The sequence below is a fragment of the Camponotus floridanus genome, unplaced genomic scaffold (assembly GCF_003227725.1).
Source record: "Camponotus floridanus strain SB8 unplaced genomic scaffold, Cflo_v7.5 scaffold41, whole genome shotgun sequence".
Classification (NCBI taxonomy): domain Eukaryota; kingdom Metazoa; phylum Arthropoda; class Insecta; order Hymenoptera; family Formicidae; genus Camponotus; species Camponotus floridanus.
The window spans coordinates 711,369-734,972 of NW_020229559.1; the positions used below are offsets into that span (position 1 = coordinate 711,369).

At 26.5% G+C, this 23,604-nt stretch overlaps 4 protein-coding genes and 2 non-coding genes across 6 annotated transcripts; 3 read left to right on the forward strand and 3 right to left on the reverse strand.

Annotated features, from left to right (window-relative positions):
- The first annotated feature begins 168 nt into the window (after positions 1-168).
- On the forward strand, positions 169-1,561 carry LOC105258832 (ATP synthase subunit e, mitochondrial). The gene is made up of 3 exons (XM_011270365.3): positions 169-293; positions 732-888; positions 1,357-1,561. Exons 1-3 carry the CDS (start codon positions 240-242, stop codon positions 1,404-1,406), a joined length of 261 nt encoding a protein of 86 aa, XP_011268667.1. The 5' UTR covers positions 169-239; the 3' UTR covers positions 1,407-1,561.
- A 130-nt stretch (positions 1,562-1,691) lies between these two features.
- Positions 1,692-1,764, reverse strand: Trnak-uuu. Its single transcript has one exon. It is a non-coding gene; the product is annotated as a tRNA-Lys (tRNA).
- A 737-nt stretch (positions 1,765-2,501) lies between these two features.
- Positions 2,502-4,969, reverse strand: LOC105258835 (dihydropteridine reductase). Its single transcript, XM_011270367.3, has 5 exons — positions 4,764-4,969; positions 3,414-3,497; positions 3,085-3,331; positions 2,808-3,000; positions 2,502-2,735 (listed from the first exon to the last, which is right to left on the reverse strand). The coding sequence occupies exons 1-5, from the start codon at positions 4,851-4,853 to the stop codon at positions 2,636-2,638; spliced, it is 714 nt and encodes a 237-aa protein (XP_011268669.1). The 5' UTR covers positions 4,854-4,969; the 3' UTR covers positions 2,502-2,635.
- A 655-nt stretch (positions 4,970-5,624) lies between these two features.
- LOC105258833 (E3 ubiquitin-protein ligase KCMF1) lies at positions 5,625-13,097 on the forward strand. Its single transcript, XM_011270366.3, has 8 exons — positions 5,625-5,857; positions 8,040-8,207; positions 8,619-8,758; positions 8,917-9,113; positions 9,562-9,754; positions 10,867-11,084; positions 11,720-12,170; positions 12,510-13,097. The coding sequence occupies exons 1-8, from the start codon at positions 5,842-5,844 to the stop codon at positions 12,684-12,686; spliced, it is 1,560 nt and encodes a 519-aa protein (XP_011268668.1). The 5' UTR covers positions 5,625-5,841; the 3' UTR covers positions 12,687-13,097.
- Positions 13,098-19,146: 6,049 nt separating this feature from the next.
- LOC105258836 (ribose-5-phosphate isomerase) lies at positions 19,147-21,351 on the forward strand. The gene is made up of 6 exons (XM_011270368.3): positions 19,147-19,360; positions 19,442-19,502; positions 20,211-20,326; positions 20,402-20,535; positions 20,614-20,755; positions 20,844-21,351. Exons 1-6 carry the CDS (start codon positions 19,232-19,234, stop codon positions 21,048-21,050), a joined length of 789 nt encoding a protein of 262 aa, XP_011268670.1. The 5' UTR covers positions 19,147-19,231; the 3' UTR covers positions 21,051-21,351.
- A 642-nt stretch (positions 21,352-21,993) lies between these two features.
- Positions 21,994-22,066, reverse strand: Trnak-uuu. Its single transcript has one exon. It is a non-coding gene; the product is annotated as a tRNA-Lys (tRNA).
- Between the last annotated feature and the right edge of the window lie 1,538 nt (positions 22,067-23,604).

The window sequence follows — 23,604 nt, forward strand, 5'->3', positions numbered from 1 at the left end:
TTCATAAAAGGATATTATTTTCTTTTATTTTTTATCATTATATTTTTCGAAGAATTTAGTGAGTATAATTATAATTATAATTATTACAATTATTATAATTATTGTTATTAAATTTTTCGACATCCAATCACAATTAAATATTGGATAAAATAACTCTCTCGTAGTCGAAATGTGTGTGTCTTATCTGAGCAGACGCACAATTCACAACAAATACGTCAGGTGATCCTTATCCGAACAAAATGTCGACCGCCGAACTGAATCCGAGACCTTTGCGGGTTTCTCCTTTTATTAAAGTAAGATACAATTTTTCATTATCGTATATATTACTCTGCATCTTCATATAATTTATTTTACTTCAAAGTATTCAAAATATATTTTTTACTTATAACTATCTTAATAAAACTCTACCTCCCATCTCGACTAAAAATTGATTTTATTACATAATTTTTCTATCGTTTCATGAAAATGTATGGAATGATAAATATGTGTAAAAGATGACAATGATAATTTTACTGCGATCATGACAACTTGTGGCTACAGTTTAAAGTTTCATTAAAAATAAGTTCATCTAATGTCATTCTTTCATTTTCTAACCTGAAATGTCTTAATCTATATAAAATCTGTATGAAATATAATAGACTTTCGTTAATATTACATCTAATATTTCCCATAAAATTCTGCTATCCTTATTTAGCCAATTAATAAATTAATACAAATATTTCATTTTATAGTTTTGCCGCTGGAGTCTTCTTTTTACTGGAATCGTTTATGGTGCATATCATCAGCGAAGATTAAGTAAAAGAGAAAATGCTCGTAGAGAAGAGGAATTGAAGCTTAAACCTATGCGCGATGCAAAACTAGCTGAAGAAAAGAGACTTGCTCAAATAGGTAAAAAAAATTATATAAATATAGATTTACGATATATGTTATTTGAAATATATATATTTAATAAAGTATATTTATAAATATATATATTTAATATATTTAATAAAGTAACATTAAATGTCACTATATTATGTTAAAATGTTACAGAGTCTATAAAAGATATCTATTTTTCAGTCATTTTTTTTCTAGAATTAATATTTTTAGTTTCAATAATATTTGAAGTGTAATTGAAATTAAAGTATTTTATACAGAACTTTATTCAGGAAACAATATTATATTGGCAAAAAAGAGAGAGAGTGTGATTTAAAAAATGTCTGATTTTAGAAGATAAATTGTCCAAATAACTTGTATCAAACATTGTACTATATAAATATCTTATAAACATAATTTATAACATAAATAATTATATTATAAGTATGTTATGAATATAAATATGTTATGTTATAAACATGAATCTTATTTTTTTTTCAGCGGAACAAAAAATGTTTGATGATATGTTCACACCATCCAAAGCAACATAAACTTAACTTATTTGACATTAGTATATGTTCATAAAATGTTGATTGATTTGTATATCTGTAAAACTAGTCGCATATTATTCCGACATCATTATCGCAGTCGCAAATGATAAACTCTATATTGTACAAAAGTATCAAATAAAGATCTGTGAAGACTATGTATTATAATGTATATATGTATAATAGCCCATATGTAATTTGTGCGTACAATATATGAGATTTAATAAGCATATATTCATATATAATAATAGGCAGTATCTTTAATTTAAAAAAAATTAAAAAAAAAATCGCCCGAACAGGGACTCGAACCCTGGACCCTCAGATTAAAAGTCTGATGCTCTACCGACTGAGCTATCCGGGCTGATATTTGAACTTCTTCAAATGTATTAATTACATTGGATACAGATTAATTTAAAATGTTTAAAATTAAAATATCTTAGCTTTTTTCCTTTTCTCTCTGATAGAAAAAATATATGTATATTTTTAATGGTATAAAGATTATTTTTTAAAATATATAATTTATAATGATTACATTTTACAAGATTTTCAAAAAATAATTATTTAAAGTTAGATTTTATAGAGATCAATATAGTTTTTGAAGAAAAATTAAAATATCAAATTTTTTTTCTTATTTCCTTATCTATTTATAATTTAATAAATTTGAGTTAATTATAATTAACTTGAATTAAATATATATTTTCATATTCTAGATAAGTGAATATTATATATAACATAAGTAATAATAATAGTGCTATTATTTTACAATTTATTTATAAATTGTGTTCCTATCAAGATAATTGTTTATTATATGTAATATCTCTGTTTAATTCCCTATTAAATTTACACTTACATATACTCTATTATATTTGTATATAGGATAGTAAATTTACATGAAACAGACAATATATAATGCATTAACCATTCTTTTGTAATATCCAATATAATATACATATTATATTAATAATAGAGATGTATATGTTAATGTACAAAAATTATTTGCTTATTTAAAATAATTAAACAATCTATACATCAATTATCTATACATTAATATACAAAAATATATTATGCTGAAATCATATATTAATTCTTGATATAAAAATAAAGATTGTATGGGTGAAGGATTTGTCTCTGAACATATTCCTTCTTTATGCAACAATAAAAATGAAATATATGTATATTGTCATAAATGCTTTGAGATTTTTGTTCCCACGAATTTTATCTGTTCCATATTTTTAAGCTGTAATTAGTTCTGTCTTATTGTCCTTAGTAATAAGCTGCAGGAGAGAACCATTAGTAGGTCGATCTTGATTCTGAGACCATTTCCAAAACAAACTATATAGATAAAGATAAATTTATAAATCTCAAATTATACAAGACATTTGTGATGAGAAAATGTTATCTTACTTCGACACAAAATCAAGTGGAGTCCATGTACTTGTATCAGCTTTTGGCATCCATTTTCTATTCATTGGTGTATCCAAAGTAATAGGTAGTATACAAGCTACCAAACTATTGGAAGGAAGACCACTATCTTTAGCCGCTAGAGATTTTGTCAATTGATGAACTGCTGCTTTTGCCATACCATAGCCAATCATACCTGATTGAATAAAATTGATTTTTAGTAAGTATAAAAAAATATATATATGACTAAATATATATATTAATTCATTCAAGAAAAGACCTGGTGTTTCTTCCAATGCTGCCTTTGCACCAGTTAAAGAAAGAAATCCTCCTTCCTTCAAATATCGAGATGCAATGCTAGCAGCTATAATGGAACTCCAAACACTTTGTTTCCACATTAAATCACTATTCTTTACAAAATCTTTATGTGCTGCATTGCCACCAGCCCATCCTCCAGCTACACAAATAATACCATCAACTTTTTCATCTTTCAGAGTATTTTCAATTTGGGCCAGAATTTTCGTTTCCTAAGATAACAATAACAAAATAATGTTTAATAATGTACTTTAATATTGTAATAAAAAAAGATTGAAAATAATGAAAACTTACCTGCTGCAGCCAATCATTGTCAGGATTTACAATTACACTTAAATCAGCTTGTTCATTTGGATTTGTATCAATGCAGCCAACCCACTAAAATTATAATATAATACACATTATATTAAAAATTAATTTTAAGAAATATTATAACAGCACATGTGTTATAAAATATTATATTTTTTTACAATAATGTGATTATATAATATGTAATGTATAAAAAATTTTATTAATTATCTGATTCATAGGAGAAAAATTAATTATTATAATTCAAGATGCGATAAAATACACATTTAAACATGATATTGCTTCTATAAAAAAATTTTGTATTAATATTTAACATATAACTTTATAAACAATGATATACAATTGACATTTTTATAAATAATATAATTAGTTATAAATGTATTAATATTATAATGTAATAAATATCTGGTTTATAACATGTGGTTTATTTTAAAAAATATGTATGATTTAAATGATATATCAGTTTTTGTGATTTATTTAAATAAATATTTGTTACCTCCAGATAAGCAATCTCTATGGGAGGAGCAACATTTTTATAAATAAAATAATAAAATAATAGTAATAAATATTTATGCTTTAGCATAAAATCTGATTTATCTAATGCATATTTATTACAGATAAGCAATCTAGAAGGAGTGGTTGTGAAAGGTCTCTCTTGACTATTATTACATAAAATGACCTTGATACACAGTTTTTATCCTACATATTCTCCTATATGTATATGTTTCTAAGGAAGGATAGAAATAAATATACATATGAATATAACATTTGAATATAATAATAAAATTTGTTTCAGCATGTAAACATATATGTGTATTAAATTAACAAAGGATTAGCTATATATTACACATAACTTTAAATTATTATAAAATATCTAATATTGTCACAACTTAATCAAACCAAGAAAATTGACAAGGAAAGTTCATTATATTTAAATCATGGCAGTACTATGCTGTTCAACATTTTGACTTATAAATATCACATTATTAAAGTCATACACATTATGAAAATTATTTCTTTTTTTCTTTTTTTTGTTACAATAAATTCAATGACAAGATTAAAATAGCTATGAAAATGTGCATTTATGCATCATACATATCACAGCAATTATATCAATAAATCGAATAATAAATATTAGACTTTTATTTCATTATTTGACATTGATTATATTTAATAATGTACATTTTTATTTTTGTAAAAAATATTGTTGATAGAATATCGAACATGAAATTTACGAATGCAATATGTGGTGATAAAACTGCCGATAAGATAACGATGCGATTAATCCAAGATTAATATGAGAGAGTAATGACATTCATGAATTTCACCACTCACCCAATTCTGGGTTTTAAATTGCGATACGCAAGCCGAGCCGAGGGCACCCTTACCCCCATACACAATTACACGTCCAAGTACCGTGGCCATTGTTCAATAAATGATACGATTTCGCGAGATCCAATCCCGAGATTCCGCGATTGATGACGGAATGATACGAATGCGCGCGGGAGCAGCTGTCGGAAAGTGTCGTTGAAGGAGTGCTAGATTGCCAGATCTTACCATGAACTATACGTTTTTCATAGATCGCCTTTCAAATTTAATATTTTTTTTTGCAAGAGCAGATTTCTCTCGAGATGAAAAAAATCAAAAATGAAAATCGAATTAAATATTTTTACGATTGAAATATAATATACATATGATTTTGTATTGTCAAAATATAATTGTAAATTAATTTTATTAATTTCTAATTTATAAATATTTTATAATTGATAATATCACAAATCGTTTTGTAACAATTTAAAAACTTCATGAATATTTTTCAATCTCGTATATATGTATGTACATGATTGATTGCAATTTTATTTTATTTCAAAAAAACAATCATCAAATTCTTTTCGAACATATCAATAGAGGCTTACAAATTTTCTTCTTTTAGGAATTAAAATCGCAGTTTTATAAAAATATAATTGTTTTTCACCGAAGTAAAACGAGACGAGGATGACACATATTTCAAATTAATCCACTATCATATTTCATTAATTTAACTATATTTAATTATATTAAAATATTTCACATTTAAATGTATGATTTCATGTATTTTGTATTTCCCGCTAAAATGGTGGTGAGCGCGGCGATCGGCGCAGTAGGCGGCGCGCGACGCGCGTCGTGAGCAAGTGACAGGTAGGTAGGTCGGTCTGACGTGACGTCACATTCGTCAGCCCTAGTTGGGTTAGGTTTTACGCTGGATATTCTAACGAGAAATTTTTTGTTTGACGATTGATGTTTTCTCTGTGTCTGCCGTAGTCGAACGACGCCGAGTGTTACGCGGAGCGACAATCAGGGCAGTCGCGTCTCGCGGAGCGAACGATCGCGAGGGGCTCGCGGAGTTTGGCGTATATGAGATTTTAAACGGAAAATGAGTCGACATGAAGGTACGTACGTACGTTGCTGCGCTCTGACTCGACCCGCGGGATGACCCGCGGGATATCGTCGGCCGTGGCTACGTCAGGGGCGTGAATGGACGTCCCGGGGACGCTCCCCCGGGAGTCCGCGCGGACTCTACCCGGTGACGGTGCCCGGTCGAGCCGCGGGGACGTCTTAACGCATAGGACACGTCCCACGAGCTCCCGAGTAGCCGAGCGGACCTAATGTCAGAGGCCAGATGGCAGCACTCGAATGAAAATCACACCAATTTCTGCGAACGAATTTGCGACGTTTTCCCGGATGATCTCGCAAAATTCGCGACAACGTTCGATGTCCACCTGTTCGGGCCTGTCGTTCGATCATTGATCGGCTGTCAGACCGTCCTATCCCCTCGGTTGAGTCCTCTCTCAGACAGCCCTTGTCATGATGATGATGGTGATGAGAAGTCTTTCCCTTGTAGAACATATTGCAAGCCTTTTCCAATGTTTTCACAGTTTCCTTGTATTGAGACTACTTAGACAAGTGATTGATAAAAGTTTCATGTAGCAAATCATGTCATTGTGAGAAGTCCTTGTCTGCCACTTTCTGGAGATCGTAACATTGCTGATTAATGTGTGTCATAAAAATAATGTTCCTGTACAAGTCATATTGCTCTTAAGTTTCTGGCCTTTGAGATTGTAATATAAGTGAAACTATATTTTCGTATTATAAATATATATGTATTTGTAATATGAGAAAAGATAATGTAATATAATTTAAACCATGTAATTTAAACTGTAAAGAATGTAAGGACTCGAATCTTACAAGGTATAATATATATATATATATATATATATATATATATATATATATATATATCTTATATTTGTTATATAATTATAGTGTCTAATATAAAGATGATAAATTAAATTGAAGTAGGAACTTGAGAATTCTCATTTATCACACATCATTAGTTTTATTTAGCATTTTTTAATAAATTATCATATATACATAGATTTTTAGTTGCTACTGTGAATAGATATATGTGACAATTATTGTACCATTCTATAAAATATAAATTAGTTATTCTCAAATGTGCATTTGCTATAATCAAGCATGGCATATATATAATATCTCAAATCTTGTTTTCCATTGTTGCAAGACTATGACTCGCTTGCTACAAATTGCTATTTTTAGTTTTATAGTCATCTGACTTTTAATTCTTTATTGACAAGTTAAAAGAGCTCTCAAGTTCTTCATATGATTAGTGCAAACTTGAATATAATTTTTTTTTAATAATAATACACACACACACACACACACACACACACACACACACACATATATATATATATATATATTCAATTATCTAAAAGTTATAAAAATATTCACAAAATATTTTCTTCTGTGTCAAGATATTATTTATAAATAATTTTATTGATTAATATGCACAAATATTATTATAACTTTTTCTTAATTAGATCTTTTCCTTTTTTATTTATATGTATTGTTATATATATTCTGCCTTTTCCATAAACAATTAAAAATTATATATATGTATATATATATATATATATATATATATATATATAATTATATATTATTATTTATTATATACACACTGTGTTCAATGCTGCAGTATTAATAAATATGTTATATATTAATAATAAAACAGTATGGCAATTTCTGAATATTACATTGTAATACATTAGGTTTTATAATATTTAATATTAGAGAAATTCTAATATTCTATACTTTTTAACACAGATTTAAAAAAAAAAGTTTGGTTATTTGTACTAAAATCTTTCATTAAGTAATGTGAAATATTAAATTAACAAATTTCTTTATATGTCTATATATATATATATATATATATATATATATATGTATATATATATATATATGTCTTTATATACTATTTCTTTATTTTATTAAATTTTATCTCCTATATTTTTGATTTATTATTATTTATCATGGAAAATAATAATAAAACTTTTTATAGTAAATAATAAATAATAATAAAAATTTTTATAATAATAAATTTATAAAATAGATAATAAAAAAGAAATTGGATATGTATAATAACAAATAAAAGGAATAATTAAAACAATATTTAAAAATTAATGGAACTTTATCTGAACATATGTGATATGTAATATATTGTATGCAGTATTTTTATATTTTTATATTTATTTAATAATAATATTTTAGGGGTAAGCTGTGATTCCTGCTTGAAGGGAAATTTTCGGGGTCGTAGATACAAGTGCCTTGTATGCTACGATTATGATCTATGTGCCAGCTGTTATGAGGGAGGTGCCAGTACCACACGCCACCTCACAGATCATCCTATGCAGTGCATACTTACTAGAGCTGACTATGGTAAGGCCCTCTTATCAAATTTAAAATATAATATTTAATTTATCGATAGTAAGCACTTTACAAGTATTACATTTTTTAACTATAAACACATACACTAGTAAAGAAACATTATTTCAATATATTAAATGTTAATTGATACATTTGGTTATAAATAATGAGAAATTGACATATTTTGATAAATAAAGTTTTTTTAATAGTAGAATTTAAAAAAATTTTATTTATTTAATTATTTTTACTAAATTCAATAATATGGAAATTTATAAATTTTATTTTTTATCAAATTTCACAAAGAAAAACATGTATTTTTGTTCCCACAAATTTTTCAAATAATTTATAGAAAAAAAGGGGATTGCAATTAAATTATTTTATATTAAATATTTCTTAATTCATTTTTAAATGATTTTTGAATAGAATTATACTATGGTGGCGAAGGAGTAAGTGTAGAGCAGCCTCAATCTTTAACTTGTCCTTATTGTGCAAAAATGGGTTTAACTGAAGCTACCTTGCAAGAGCATGTTGCTGCTGAACATCCTGATACTTCGTTTGAAGTTGTATGTATATATCTTTATTTAAAGTATGTATACATGTTTTCATATTTTTAAATAAAAATGATATATTTATATTATATGGATATTATAATATTATATAATGTTCATATAAACAAATACAATAACTTATTTTATATTAAAATATTGTATTTTTATTATAGGTTTGTCCAGTATGTGCAGCTGTGCCAGGTGGAGATCCTAATCATGTAACTGATGATTTTGCTGGCCACTTGACACTAGAGCATCGTAGCGGACCAAGGGACCTGATCTCTTTCCTAGATGAACCCTCTGCAAGCAGGCATGGAGTTAGACGGATACCTCATCCATCTAGAGCTGTTGGAGCCCCACGTGCGCGTCGGTATGTAATAACATTCGTCCTTTATTTAAATAATTCATTTGTCGGTATGTTCATTATATTATATTTATCGAATATTTTTATCAAAAGAGTATTATATAATATAATACTATAAGTTAAGATAAACTTATTCTGACTACTGTTTATCATTGTAGAATGTGATTATTATGATTATTATTTGTCAACTTTCTTGCATTTTAAATTTTATAATAATTATTAGATATTCTTTACGAATTTTTATATAAAATTATATCTCAGTTCTTTAAATATTGTATATATATTGTTTAAAGATGCAAATATGATAAATTTTAATAATTTTTAATATTATAATAATTTTTTCTTCAATGAGAATTTAAACTGTTATATAATTGCCAACAAATAGTTTTTACTATATCATTTTATCATCACTTCATCTTAGATAATGTTCATTAGACTATCATTGGACCTGCAGGTCCAACATGCATTTCAGTTCATCCGGAGGATTGAGCCCAAGTAATCGAGAAGGTATAGATCCAATTGCGGAATTGCTGTCTCAATTATCGGGAGTACGTAGAAGCGGAGGCGGAAGTGGACAAAGCTCATCAGCACCTTCGCAACTACAGCAATTACAAATGCAATTGCAATTAGAACGACAACAAGTCCGGGTATAAAAACAAATTTATTTTTATCCCAACAAGAATTAATATGCCATTTTTTATCATTTTAATTAAAACAGATAAAATCAGCATTATGTATTCTAAAGTTAAGCGTTTTCAGATTAAATAATTGAGTATTAATTCATAATAGAATGTATCCTGTTCAGATACTAAAATATATTATGACTCAGAACTGTGGCAGTAATAGTTACAAGTGCTTATCACAAAGCGAAAACACGTTAAACGTAAACGGAAAACAATAGAAATTATAAAGTATTAAATCAACCGCGATAAAAAGTAATTTTGAAAATGCTCTCGCAATCGTATTCGAAATATATAGAGGTTATTCTCTTGTATATATTTTGTTGAAATTTTTCCATGTTTTGATATGATGTTATTTTCATTGACTACTGTTTTCAGAAATATAAAAGTAGATATTTATAAATAAGGAAAATGTTATAGAAGGACAAATAAAGATAAAAAAATAAAGATAAAAAACATGAGAAACTACAATGAGAAATAACAATAAATGAAGAAATACAAGTTATATTAATTTTAAATAAAATTGCAAAATAATTTGAGAATGATAAATGAAATATATATAGTGAGTTAATTTAATAATTTATACATTGACTAAATTTAATAATTTTGAGTAAATTTAATAATTTTCAACAATCTCTTATGCCAATATGATATTGATGATTAATATGCGTTATTTTATGTTGTTAATAAATATTTAGATATATTAAATGTTGTATTCTACAAATAATTCTTTTTTATTAATTTTTATTTATATTTGAATTATCTAAAATAATAAAAATTAGCATTTTATTTTCACAAAATATTAATTTGAATTTTAGATATTTTAATATCAAGATATTAAATATATATATATATATATATAGTTATCAAGATATATAGATTATTTTAATATTTTTAAAATTGAATATTTAAAATAGATATACAAAAAATTATTCATATTGTAAGAAATCTTTTTTTATGTAAAAAATGAAGCAATATATGAGAATCATCTTTTTATCCAATGTTGTTTATAGTGAAAGAATTAACAATTTTTACAAATTAGACAATATAGATTAAATAAAATATTACTTTTTTTCTAGGCTGCTAGACAACAACTCGAGCGATTACCTAGGAGACAGACACAAGTGATCGGTTCTGTGAGCGGTGGCAGCGGCGGTGCTAGTGGTGGGAGCGGTGGTCATTCTACTGCTATAGGAGCATCAAATAATGCCAGTAGTAACAATAATGCAACTAATGTAACCAATCCACCTGGTATACCTTCTATTAACTCACAGAACATTATGTTCCTGTTACCCAGGTATGTTTTACATTTCTCTTTCTACATATACGCACGCGCATACAAACACACACACATACACAGAGGTTATTATAAAATATAATGTCTCACTATTCTTACTAATACTAATAAATATGGTACTTAATATATGTACTAATATGTAAACAAATACTTAATTTGTGCATTTTATTTTCACAAAATTTTAATTGGGAAGTTATCAAGATATTTTAATATCAAGATATTAAATATATATAATTATCAAGATATTTTAATATTTTTAAAATTTAATATTTAAAATAGATATACAAAAATAGTGTTTAGTCTAGTTTTTATTGTAATAAAAAAATGAAAAAGATTTAATATACGAGACATTATAATGATTTAAAATATTACTTATTTCTTTCTATCAATTTTAAAAATTATAAAAATCTATTGTTAATAATATTGCTCTGATGTGCATTATATAAAAACACATTATGATTATATATTCATTATGTATGTATGTATATGTAAAATTAAATATATACTGATATAAATATTTACTGATATAAAGAAATAAATATATATGTTTAAAGAAGCGTTGTAAATATAAATAACTGAAACATAGTTATTGTTATATTTTAGAAACATGATTTTCCTTTTTCGTATTTGTGTAGATGCATTACGACTACGCTGTCTGATTCACAACTGCAAAGTATTGAACGCGAGAGTGCAAATAGGAGTCTTTTTGCACGCGAACTTATCGTCGCAACGCTTTCCCAAACATTGTCAGAATTGATGCAACAGCAATGTATCGTTCAAACGCCAGCGTCAAATGCGACTACTGCCACGACCAGCCCCGAAACACCAAACGCCAACACTTCCATCGTTCCCACAAAGAAATTGAGTTTAGTTCAGGAAGCAAAGAGGGAACAAGCTACAAGTAAACACATGACATCTATGCAAAAAGAATCACATATTCTGCAGGCTGCTGCTGCTGCTACAACAACTGGTAGCATGGGCTCAGGTCTGCAAAATCAGGGCTTACCTCCAAATCCTAATAACATTGCAACGCAAAATCCACCTATAGTTCAAACATTGATGCATAGTGTGTTACCTCAGCCATTGGTAAGCATCCATTTTTCTGGCATTTAATATATGTACAGTTTAAAATATTCACTGTTTTAATTTATTAAAAAATGTATGAAAGATGAAAGTAATATATATGATATATTTGGAACTCGATGTAGCTATATTTATCTTTCCCATACAACTTCATCTCTCAGTTATCATATCTAAATTTAGCTCTCAGTATGCATAATGGTGGCCGTGGAACGTTCCTCTTACTTCAGTGGCATGTTATATCTAGTTCCAGATGTAGTATGTCGAAACAAAATAACTAATACATAATAGAAAATCATAATGCAATAGTAACGTCGAGTTCTTATAGAATTTCGTGTAATGTAGGTACTGCAGCAACCACTGCCGCCACCAATTAGGAATACTGGTACTGGAACTATCAGGGAACCGATAGCAGCTCCGGCGCCCGCTTATGTCAGAGGCGGAGTAGCTTCTTCGCGTAGGAAGCCGGTTAGAGCTGTAGATGGAAGAAATCAGTCTACGGAGCCACCACCCCCACACTAACCCCTCCTTAGCCCGTGTATCCACCCATCCTGATTCCTCACACAGGACCCTCTAGCACTAGTCCTAGCACTGTTTAGAACACCTCATCATTATTGTTATTATTATAATATATATTAATAATTATTCGAAACACCCTCTCCTCCCTTCTTTCTCCTTTTCCTCCTCCTTCTCTTCTTACTCATCCTCTTGTGCCCTACTATTATTACTATTTTCCCGAACTTTAATCTCGCCATCTTTGCTGTTATGTGACATGGAATAAGGGCAAGAGCTGATTTGCGCTGGCCACTGTGGCATATCTGTGGAATAATAATGTACATAACTCACTTATTGCAGTCATTCTCGGAATATATAAAGTTCGTTCGCAGGTACTATTCTTCTTCGAACGAATCTTGCCATGTTCTTCCACACTGACATTCTACTATGGCGTTGTCTCTTATTCCCGCTGGAGAGCAGATGTTGACGAATAAACGTGCTATAAAAAGAAAGATCTTAAGAACACAGCGACATTAACATGTTCACTATTCAGTTATCAAAGTATCAAAGGATATGGATAAATACACGAGAATATACTGTATTGTGATCTGGCAAATCTAGACGAATATGTACAATGAAATTTTTTAAAATTACATTGTGTACATTATACATATTTGCTGTTACAATACATATAAAATGCTAAAAACTTTATTAATTTATATACGCAGTATAAATTCTATCGAACAATCGACTGCTAATGTGCTATGTACTTTAAAACACGATATGCGTTCTCTTTTTCAAATAAAAATACACGAACGCCTGGGTTGGTCCGTAATAATATATTAATGCTTTTAAATTGTTAAAAACTAATCTTGAGATAACTTTTCCGGCGCACTAATAGTGGAAAATAATACACACAAAACTATTGTAGAGATGAATAAATGAACTGTCACCAATGGTATAACAATGCAGAACAATGTTACTGCATATTTTTCAAATGACTACATAGATTTAAACCTCGTTATAATAGAGAGAGACTCTTCTGTATGCTTTACAATCAATAAATCATTGGTATAATATATAAAAAAAATTATTTATAGTCTATAATTATTATTTGTAGCTTATATAAACTTCTATTATTTTTCAATTCGTTTTAAATAAAATTTATTCATTGCAACACTTTGTATATGTCAAATAAGCAAAGAAAAAAAAGTAGATAAATATATATATTGACAAAATTTTATATACTAGACTATCTTAATTAAACAGATGTTTAGTCAAATTAAATTTGATTTAGTAAATTGGCACTAGCGCGCGGACCATCCCTTGGCAATTATACAAGGCATAAGAAGATGATGTCATAAAGTGGAGAGAGATTACTTTTAATTGTCATAAATTATTATCTTACACGGCAACTTTATAAATTAATGGTTCTCAGAATGATTTAGCTTTTGGCGCTTATAACTGGTATTGAATGTTTTATTAATATTTAATTAAATATGTCAAAGATTGTTTTTCGGATTATTGTGAATTATATAATTGTACATCGTAATTCGACATAGTGTGGAATAAAGTTTCTTTTAAAATTGATCACTCCATTTTAAGGCATTAAAAAAAAATAATTGTAGTATAATATTTTTCAAAAAATCTGTTTTCTCTTAAAGCTATACTTGGGATACATATCTAACACATGTTTAAGAAGCATAACGTAAATTGTTTTATTGTGAATCAATCGCGGTAATAGAAAAAAATCTTTAAATTTTTCTTTAAATTTTCTTAATAGCATACTTAATATTTTTAATAAAAATGTATTTCTTTTATTTTTTTTTTGCAACACCCGAAGACATCGGTAACATTATATCAGAGTATGCAATGTGATGCATTTGTAAAATTTTTACAGAGTAGATTTCGAAATATTTGTATATTACATAAGTATTATTTGTTTTTTCTTAAATTTGTATTGCTTTATAATCTCTTTTTGCCCTTTTTCTTGCATGGTCATTGTCGCATACATAATTTTCTGTCCTGCCATTAATTTTGTCAATTCAAATTATCTTTCGCCTATATTATCCCGTGTGAGCGTGTATCAGCAAGATGAGGTGGTTCTGCAAAGCGTGTAACATTTTATAAAAAAAAATGTGCAAAAATTATATATATACACGCATCGTGTAGAGATCCGTAAAAAAAAAAAAGAGTTAAAATATTTAGTGTGTGAATCTGTATTATGATAGTATGAAATTCAGAGCTTGGTCATCTTATTTTCTGTGCGCGAGATATCGAGGAAACTAAAAATTAAAGAAATTAGGACAAATTGTGTATGCAAGGAACGCGTGTTTAACTTTTAATTGCCGTTTCTTTGATGTATTCTAATCTTCCTGGATGTTTTGCTTATCTCTTTATCTATATTCGACATGTGTACACTTTAAACGAGTGTTTTTTCGAATAACTATTCACAATCCTGTACTTTATGCTGTGTAATTAGTTGCAGTTTACGAAGAAATAGAAACAATTAAACGGGATACACTGAATTGCCTTAATGCAGGATGCCTGAGAAATTAATGAGAGGGATCGACCTATCCTCTCTGAAAAATGGATGTGTCTGCATTGCGACTATCTTGCGCATGATGCTCCAATGAAGTTAATACTGTACTGAGCTAATCTTAATAAAACATATGCATACGTAAAAAAATTATCAAATAGCGGATATTGTGAGTAGATTTATTGCATGATTATATATTCTGATCGAATCAATATTATTTATTAAAATAGAATATACTATGACGATTCATAAACTGCAGGAGCCTGTATTCAAAAGCTTCCAAATTAATATAAGTTTAATTTTTTATTTTTCTCACTTTTTATCTATTTCCATTTATTTGATTAGAAATTGCGTTTTTTTATTTAATTAAGTTCAAACGTAAAACATTGCACATTTTATTTGTATTCGAGAAATTATGTTCTCCTTATTTCTGCATCATTAATCGGATTGTTAAATTTTATCTTTTTATTCAAAATATCTTCATTATTATTATTCACAACACAATATGTATATATTACATGAAATAATGCTTGAAAAAGGAGATTTTAAAAGGCTATTTCAGTATCTTCCCAGTTATTTATGCAATAATCAAGATTCATGATTTTAAACTATATAAGAAAAACTTTAGGATTTATGCAAATAAGCATTTTGGAAATATATTAACAAATATACATACAGAATAGAACAGAATCGTATTAACATCGTTGCAATTCCTAAAAATATGTGTAAAATATTTTATTTCCTCATTTTCCTTTTTGTTAAATAAAATCAACTCTTATAAAAATTTGATTTGTATTTACTATATTTTATGTAACATGTCTACCATATAACTGAATTTTATACATATATATATGTATGTATGTATGTATCGTAAATTTGATTAATTTAACAATTAATCGTATTTATAGAAACATATGTACACATCAGAAAAATTTATATGATATCGTTGATGAACATAAGTAATTATGTTTGCGTATGTGTCGAAGTAATTTGAAATAACAATGCAGTTATATGTGTAGATAATAAAAGTTATATGATAGAATTCAAGAAAAAAATAAGAAAGTAGAGAGTTTAAAGAGCGAATATTAAAAATTGAATTAAATTTCTGATTTATTAATATAATTATACATTTTTATTAATATGTTTCTTTTATTTAACGTTATAATAATATTATAATTATTCATCTAATAATCTTAAGGCTTATGTATCTAAATTTGCGGCCCAATATGAAGGTGCCTGATTGTAATATATTAGATAATTATTAATTCTTTTACAACAAAGAGAATATCGTTGTAATATTGCGTTATCGATATGTGCAAATGGAGATTAAGCGAGATATACACGCTTTCAATAATTAATATATAAATAAGACAAATGTGAAAACAGTTTTTATGTATATCCTTTTCGTTGCTTAATTTGTTTATATTTACTTTACGATAACGCAATATGTTTTCATTAATGTGGAATGAGAAAAATATCTCCGCAGTTACCTTCTTTATATACTTCAGTTTATTGCTTTTAAGACGAGATTAATATAAAAATCTCGTCTTTATATAATTTTATTTAATTAATAAAGATTATGTCTATACGAAATATCGAATAGGAATAATGTATATAGAATTTGAGAATAATATAATGCTTCAATCTATCATTGTAAACCATCAAATTGATCCGTTATATTAACTTAGCATTATTTTTGTTTATATAAAGCGAAACCATTCTTGTTTAGATAAAGAAACAAAGAAACGGTTTGCAAGAAGAGTATTAAATATTTTCGTTTTGATTATATTAAAAATTTGAACTCTGTAAAATTATATCGGTTTCGATTTTTAATTAAAGGCCAGTGATGTATACGATAATGAAAGAAGAATCAAATAAGTTAAAGAAAAGCCGCATGTAATAGATGTATAAAAATAGAAAGGAAAATGTGCTGATTATAGTTACCTAATGCGATCTAAACTCTCTATAAAAAATAATTCTGAACGTAATTTTGTTATTGTATTGCTTCTTGGAAGAATCATGCGCTAAGTAGGACAGACGAATGCGATAGAAAAGAAAATAACGAAGTTCTCTTGACTGGAAAAATTCTATTTTTTTCCTGTAAAACAGGAAAGAAACATATAAAAATATGCGAATAGAAAAATACGTTTATTTCTTTAATGAGATGCCTCATATGAGATATCTATCAAATTGGCAACAAAATTGATATTTTTTTGATAGATATTTTAATTGAAAACTCTGATTAAAAAAATATCAATTATGTATAAATAACTTTGGTAAATACAGTTGTATTGTCACATTTTGACAGATATCTTATATATGCGCAGTCGAACTGATAAGAAAAATAACAGGAGACTCTTGTGTTATTTACTTGTGGATTAATTTTATAACACAAATACTTAATAGCTTTATATCTCTATTTACATCATGGAAGGAAATGTTTAAAAGGATTGTTTTTATCTGCTATCATGTTAAAGTCTATTCGTTTTAAAAGATAAATAGCCAAAATTTATAAAAAAATTATTTTATGTATAGATTTTATGCGAGAGCTGAAGAAAATGATTATGGAAGACATATGTGTTCCTTTCATTTGTAAGTAATTTTTTAGGCGATGTAGTTGCATAATATAAAATACTTATGCAATATATAGCATTAATTAAAGTTGATTGTTACACTTACATCGGATCACTTTAATGCAGTCCAATTTGCCAGCATAAATGGTTCAATTCTTGATTAATGATTTTTTTAAATAAAATTTTTCTTTCAGTAATTTAATTTTTATATAGACATCAATTAATTGATCGTTTTTTAGAAACGAAAAAAGGATTTAATTATTTGATCAAATAAAAATTAAATTAATTGTTTGATTAAATTGAAGTGACAAAAACATTCAAACAGTCAAGTTAGTAAACCATCAGTTAAATATTGAACATCTTGAATATTTAATTTATGAGATTTCTTTTTCTAAAATCTCGATCACAGGAATAGATCTCGGAGTTCTGATATGTCTAAGCGATGTGCTAAGAATTTTTCTCTATGATGGAGTAACATAATTGCACGAATTAGCATGGGAAAAATCTACATGGATTTTTACCTGACTTTTAAGACGATGTTATACGAATATGTATGAATACATGATTGCAATGAACGAAAGTGAAAGCGCGAATGAACAAATAAAAGAAGAGAAAGAGGGTGCATTGATAATCGAAATCTTGTGCGTGATAGATACAGTAAAACGGAAAGTGTTGATAAATATTACTGCTAATTACTAATAGCGAGAAAGAGAGAGAATTCAAGTATAAAGTCTTATATAATAATTATTGAAATGTGTAAATTGTGTTTGGTTGTATTTTGTGTTACATGCCTCTGATGCTGAATATAATGGAAATTCAATCAAAACATATATATGTTTGTGCTGGCTCTTTTTTCCTATATTAGATATGCATCAAATAACTTATGAAGTGTATCGAGAAATCAAGATTTTTATTTGATTTATTTGAAGGATTTAGGGGTGAATATATTAGATTGAAACTATATAATATTGCTATAGGAATCAACAATACGAAAAATAAAACAAATATTGCAAGAGATATATTTATTTATTTTTACTAAAAAAATATTAGTTTATAAATTTTTTCTATCGTAACAATTAAAAATTGTGTGTAATAAAATTGCAGTATCTTTCTTCGTAATTATTAAATCATATGTAAGAATGTAATATTCATGGAACGCGATTTGTATTGGGTTCATTTAAATTCCAAGATAATCAATATCTAGAGAGAGAGAGAGAGAGAAAATTTAAAAGAATCCATTCGTGAATATAAATGCAAGACAGACTTAAAAAAAATCGATTTTTTTAATGAACGAGTTTTCTCGATGCTATGAAAAATCGATTTCTAATCGAATCTCTCATAACATATGTACTCATAACATATGTATAATATGTAAGGAATATGATACTTCTATAATTATTCATTATTATTGTATATACATATGAGATGATAGAGATAACTTGGTATTCACATCAGTTTTCATGGTCTGTTCGCCTGTTCAAATAGCCGCCAGATTATGGCACGGTGCTCCGAAAAGTTTATTAAAGATGGGTCCGCTCGAAAGTGCCAAGAAAATTGCGGCTCATAAAGCCGTGAACGAATATGTCCAGGTAAACTGATTTAATTAAAAAGATTGTATATAATTAATCAGTTATGAGGTTATATTAATATTCCAGTGAATTGTTTTTCAGAATAACACTGTGATTGGAATCGGTAGTGGATCCACTGTGATTTATGCTATTCAAAGACTTGGTAATGATGACGTTTCTTTTATCATATAATTATTTAAAAATTATTTTATTTCAGAATGATATATTTTGAACATTACGATATTTAATTAGTTATCAATTAATTAGTTATCATTTTAATATTAATCTAACATTCTTATTTCTGCAAGTAAACATTTAATGTACATTGTACATTGTACATATCAATAAAACCATATAAAAAGATTCCATTACTATTTATATATTAAATTTTCTATGCATCAATATGTCTTTATAAAAAAACATGTGTACAGGGAAAATCTATTTCTTGATTTATGTATATAAATGTATAAAGCCATTTCTAAAATAAATGATTCAATGAATGCAATGTACAATGCGATACGTTGGTGTTGATAGCTGTGGTAAAAGATTATTTTCCTACTTTTAATTTAATTTTAAAATTTAAACTCTGATATTACAGTATATTTTATGCATTATTCTCTGGATTGTTTTATTGAAAAACATATGACGCTAAATTAACATTTGACCTTTTCATCAATAGCGTCAGCATATTTTTTTATTCTTATTACATATCATATAACGTTCTATGTGTTAGATTCAGTTTTTTATAAAATTTGTAATAATACTTTATTCTTTGTATTGAATAAAATATAACTTTGTTACATTTTAAAAATTTTATAAATATATCATTTTATATATATAATAAATACGCACATAACAATTTTGATTTTAGCTGAACGTGTCAAGGAAGAAGGACTCAATGTAGTCTGTGTTCCTACATCATTTCAAGCTCGTCAACTTATATTAGATAATCATCTAACTTTAGGCGATTTAGAAACTCATCCAAAGGTAATTCTGAAATATTTTTCCTATTCATATTTTTTATTATATATATTTTTAAATATGATTGCAATATGGTTACAGCTGGACTGTACAATCGATGGGGCAGATGAAGTTGATGCTGAATTGAATCTCATTAAAGGTGGTGGAGGATGTTTATTACAAGAAAAAATTGTAGCTTCCTGTGCGCAACAGTTTGTTGTCATAGCAGATTATACGTAAGCACGATCTTTATTTCAATATTATATTCACAAATTATGTAATAATATAATTTCTTTATATATTTTACATTTTAGAAAAAACTCACAAAAACTTGGCGAGCAATATAAAAAAGGAATTCCTATTGAAGTAATTCCTATGGCATATGTGCCGATTCAAGATAGAATTGAAAGAATATATGGAGGATCTGCAAAAATTAGAATGGCTCTGGCAAAAGTTGTAAGTATATGTTTTTATTATTGAAATTATTAAATCAACAATAATATGTAGATAAATAATATATATATAATTTATATTTTATTTACAGGGCCCGGTAATAACAGATAATGGTAATTTTCTCTTGGACTGGCATTTTCCACAAGATATAACTAATTGGGTTAAAGTTAATCAAGAAATATCTCTGATACCTGGAGTTATAGAAACTGGTCTATTTATAAATATGGCTGAGAAAGCTTTCTTTGGTATGCCAGATGGTAGCGTGAAGGAACAAAGTTCAAACTTCCCTAAGATTTAATATATATTACTATGCAAATTATATTTTCTTCAAATCACCTTTGAGCAATAATATTTTGTCTACACAGTGAATCTTATATATATTATCAGCAAAAATCTTTCGCACCTTTTCTTTGGAATATTAATTTTCATTTTTTACCATATGTATTATTTTAGTTGCATTGTCACTTTTTTATATTCTTGTTTGTTTATATCCCTGTTTTTATATGTCTATTTTACATAAAGACATAATTTTGTGATAGTTTTTTTTACCATCGTATAACATTGTAATTATTTTTATAGTTATAATCAAAGAAATAGTTTACATCTTCAAGATAAATTGCTCAATATTCATATTTTGTAACAATGAAATAAGCATTGTTTTATATGAAATATTATTTTATATTGTTATATATGTGAAATATATTATACAAAATGTTTGAAATATAATATATAATTATAAAACAACGCTTCGAATAAAATCTACCTACACATTTTTACAAAATATATTTTTTATATAATTTTTTATGCGTTTAAAGAGATAAATGAAGATTTTATGTAAGAAATAATACTTATTCGGATTTTATGTATTAGTTTATATATCTCTTAGGTTATTTGTGTATATAATTTTTTAAAATTTTTCAATTTTTTTTGCTATTGTATTGAATAGATGAGAAAATACAGTATTAACTGTATTTTTAGAAATGTTATGATAGATTAGGTTAAAGAAAACAAACTTTAACTATTACTATTTTACTAACTTTAACTTGCACTATTTTTCATTCATAATGATTAATTTTTAAAACTCTATACATGAAAAATTTAAAGATATATTGCAGAAGGAGAAAATATATAAAAAAAAAATATATATATATATATATATATGTATGTGTGTGTGTGCGCGTGTGTGTGTACACTTATGTAAACGATATATCATTAAATATTATTTATCACAAAAAATAAATCGCCCGAACAGGGACTCGAACCCTGGACCCTCAGATTAAAAGTCTGATGCTCTACCGACTGAGCTATCCGGGCGAACTTGAAAACTGTGTCGCTAATATTGTATTGTTACTTTCACTCACAAACAATTGTAAAATGATATGTATATATACATATATATTTTTTTTTTACAATTATATATATGCATAGAACAATTCGTATTGTGATTTCTCTAAATGATATTTATATATATTATATCATAATGTATAATAGGGACTGATAACAAAATTCAAAAAATTCCCCGATAGGAAAATTGTGAAAACATTTTACAATAATGACATCATGACTTGAGAAAAAATTTCTCCATAATTGCAACAAATGATTCACCATATTATTATTATTTTATTGAAATACTATTTCGAAATTAATTGCAAACAGTTATTAATATTTTAAAAGATCAATATCTTTACATCTATTTTACATTTATTTTTAAAAATATATTCATATAATTGCAATCAACAAATTTCATGCAAGATTTTGTCATATAATATTATAAATGGTTTCCTATCGAGACATTGATATGGATTTTTATAGATGATAGGAGGAGAGAGCTTTTAGTTATATTGATGATGTAATTATAGGCTGTTTTTCAGATTTTATTTTACATAAAAATATCTTTAACAAAAATTAGCAGTCCATTTAGCAATCCATTTTTTTATGAAATTATAAATTTTCAATTATCGAAATTAGAAAAATTGTTTTTAAATCTTTGCTATTTTATCATACTGTTATATTATCATACTGTTTATATTCATTTTATTTCTCTTTTAATTCTCTAATGTCGGATAAAATTAATTTTTTGAGAAATAAAAACTTTTATATTTCAAATTTAAGAGATTAATATTATATATATATATATATATATATATATATATATATATATATATATATCTTTATTAAAATTGCACTCTATTTTGAATTCGATATTTATTTCAGTTATAGCTTAGTAAATGCTTGAGAATCGTCTTATGAGTATTTACATATAACGTAGTCTGTTATAAGTGTGTATTTATCTTCTCTTTTATGTGAGATAGTTATATATTCTATATTTTGCATAAGCGATACATCTCTTATTCATAAGTATGATCTCTATTATCCAGTAAATGCAAGGAGCAGTACTGATTTACTGTCTTGCGTTAACTTTAGTGCTAACAGCATTTATATCTATCATAAATTAAACATCGTTATTTATTTCAATAAAGCAATAGTTTTTCACATTATTTAATTATATCAACTGTATAACTATATAATTATATATATATATATATATATATATATATATATATATAAATTATATAGTTGATTATAATAGTTGATTATATAGTTGTTTAATAAATAAGGATGTTTAATTTATGATAGATATAAATGCTATTAGCACTAAAGTTAACGCAAGTATTAAAAGAAATTCTTCTTTATGTAAATATATATATATATATATATATATATATATATATATTTACATAAAGAAGAATTTCTTTTAATACTTAATTATACATTTTTGAAAGATATATATATATATATATATATATATATATATATATGTATATATACATATGTATCTTTCAAAAATTTAT

Coding starts and splice junctions, on each gene's coding strand:
- LOC105258835 (XM_011270367.3), bottom strand. CDS start 4,853: ATGGCCACGGTACTTGGACGTGTAATTGTGTATGGGGGTAAGGGTGCC. Junction 3,332..3,413: donor ACAATGATTGGCTGCAGCAG/GTAAGTTTTCAT, acceptor TTGTTATCTTAG/GAAACGAAAATTCTGGCCCA. Junction 3,001..3,084: donor AGCATTGGAAGAAACACCAG/GTCTTTTCTTGA, acceptor TTATTCAATCAG/GTATGATTGGCTATGGTATG.
- LOC105258832 (XM_011270365.3), top strand. CDS start 240: ATGTCGACCGCCGAACTGAATCCGAGACCTTTGCGGGTTTCTCCTTTT. Junction 294..731: donor GGGTTTCTCCTTTTATTAAA/GTAAGATACAAT, acceptor TTCATTTTATAG/TTTTGCCGCTGGAGTCTTCT. Junction 889..1,356: donor AAAGAGACTTGCTCAAATAG/GTAAAAAAAATT, acceptor TTTTTTTTTCAG/CGGAACAAAAAATGTTTGAT.
- LOC105258833 (XM_011270366.3), top strand. Junction 9,755..10,866: donor TAGAACGACAACAAGTCCGG/GTATAAAAACAA, acceptor CTTTTTTTCTAG/GCTGCTAGACAACAACTCGA. Junction 11,085..11,719: donor ATTATGTTCCTGTTACCCAG/GTATGTTTTACA, acceptor GTATTTGTGTAG/ATGCATTACGACTACGCTGT.
- LOC105258836 (XM_011270368.3), top strand. CDS start 19,232: ATGGTCTGTTCGCCTGTTCAAATAGCCGCCAGATTATGGCACGGTGCT. Junction 19,503..20,210: donor TTATGCTATTCAAAGACTTG/GTAATGATGACG, acceptor TTTTGATTTTAG/CTGAACGTGTCAAGGAAGAA. Junction 20,327..20,401: donor ATTTAGAAACTCATCCAAAG/GTAATTCTGAAA, acceptor ATATGGTTACAG/CTGGACTGTACAATCGATGG.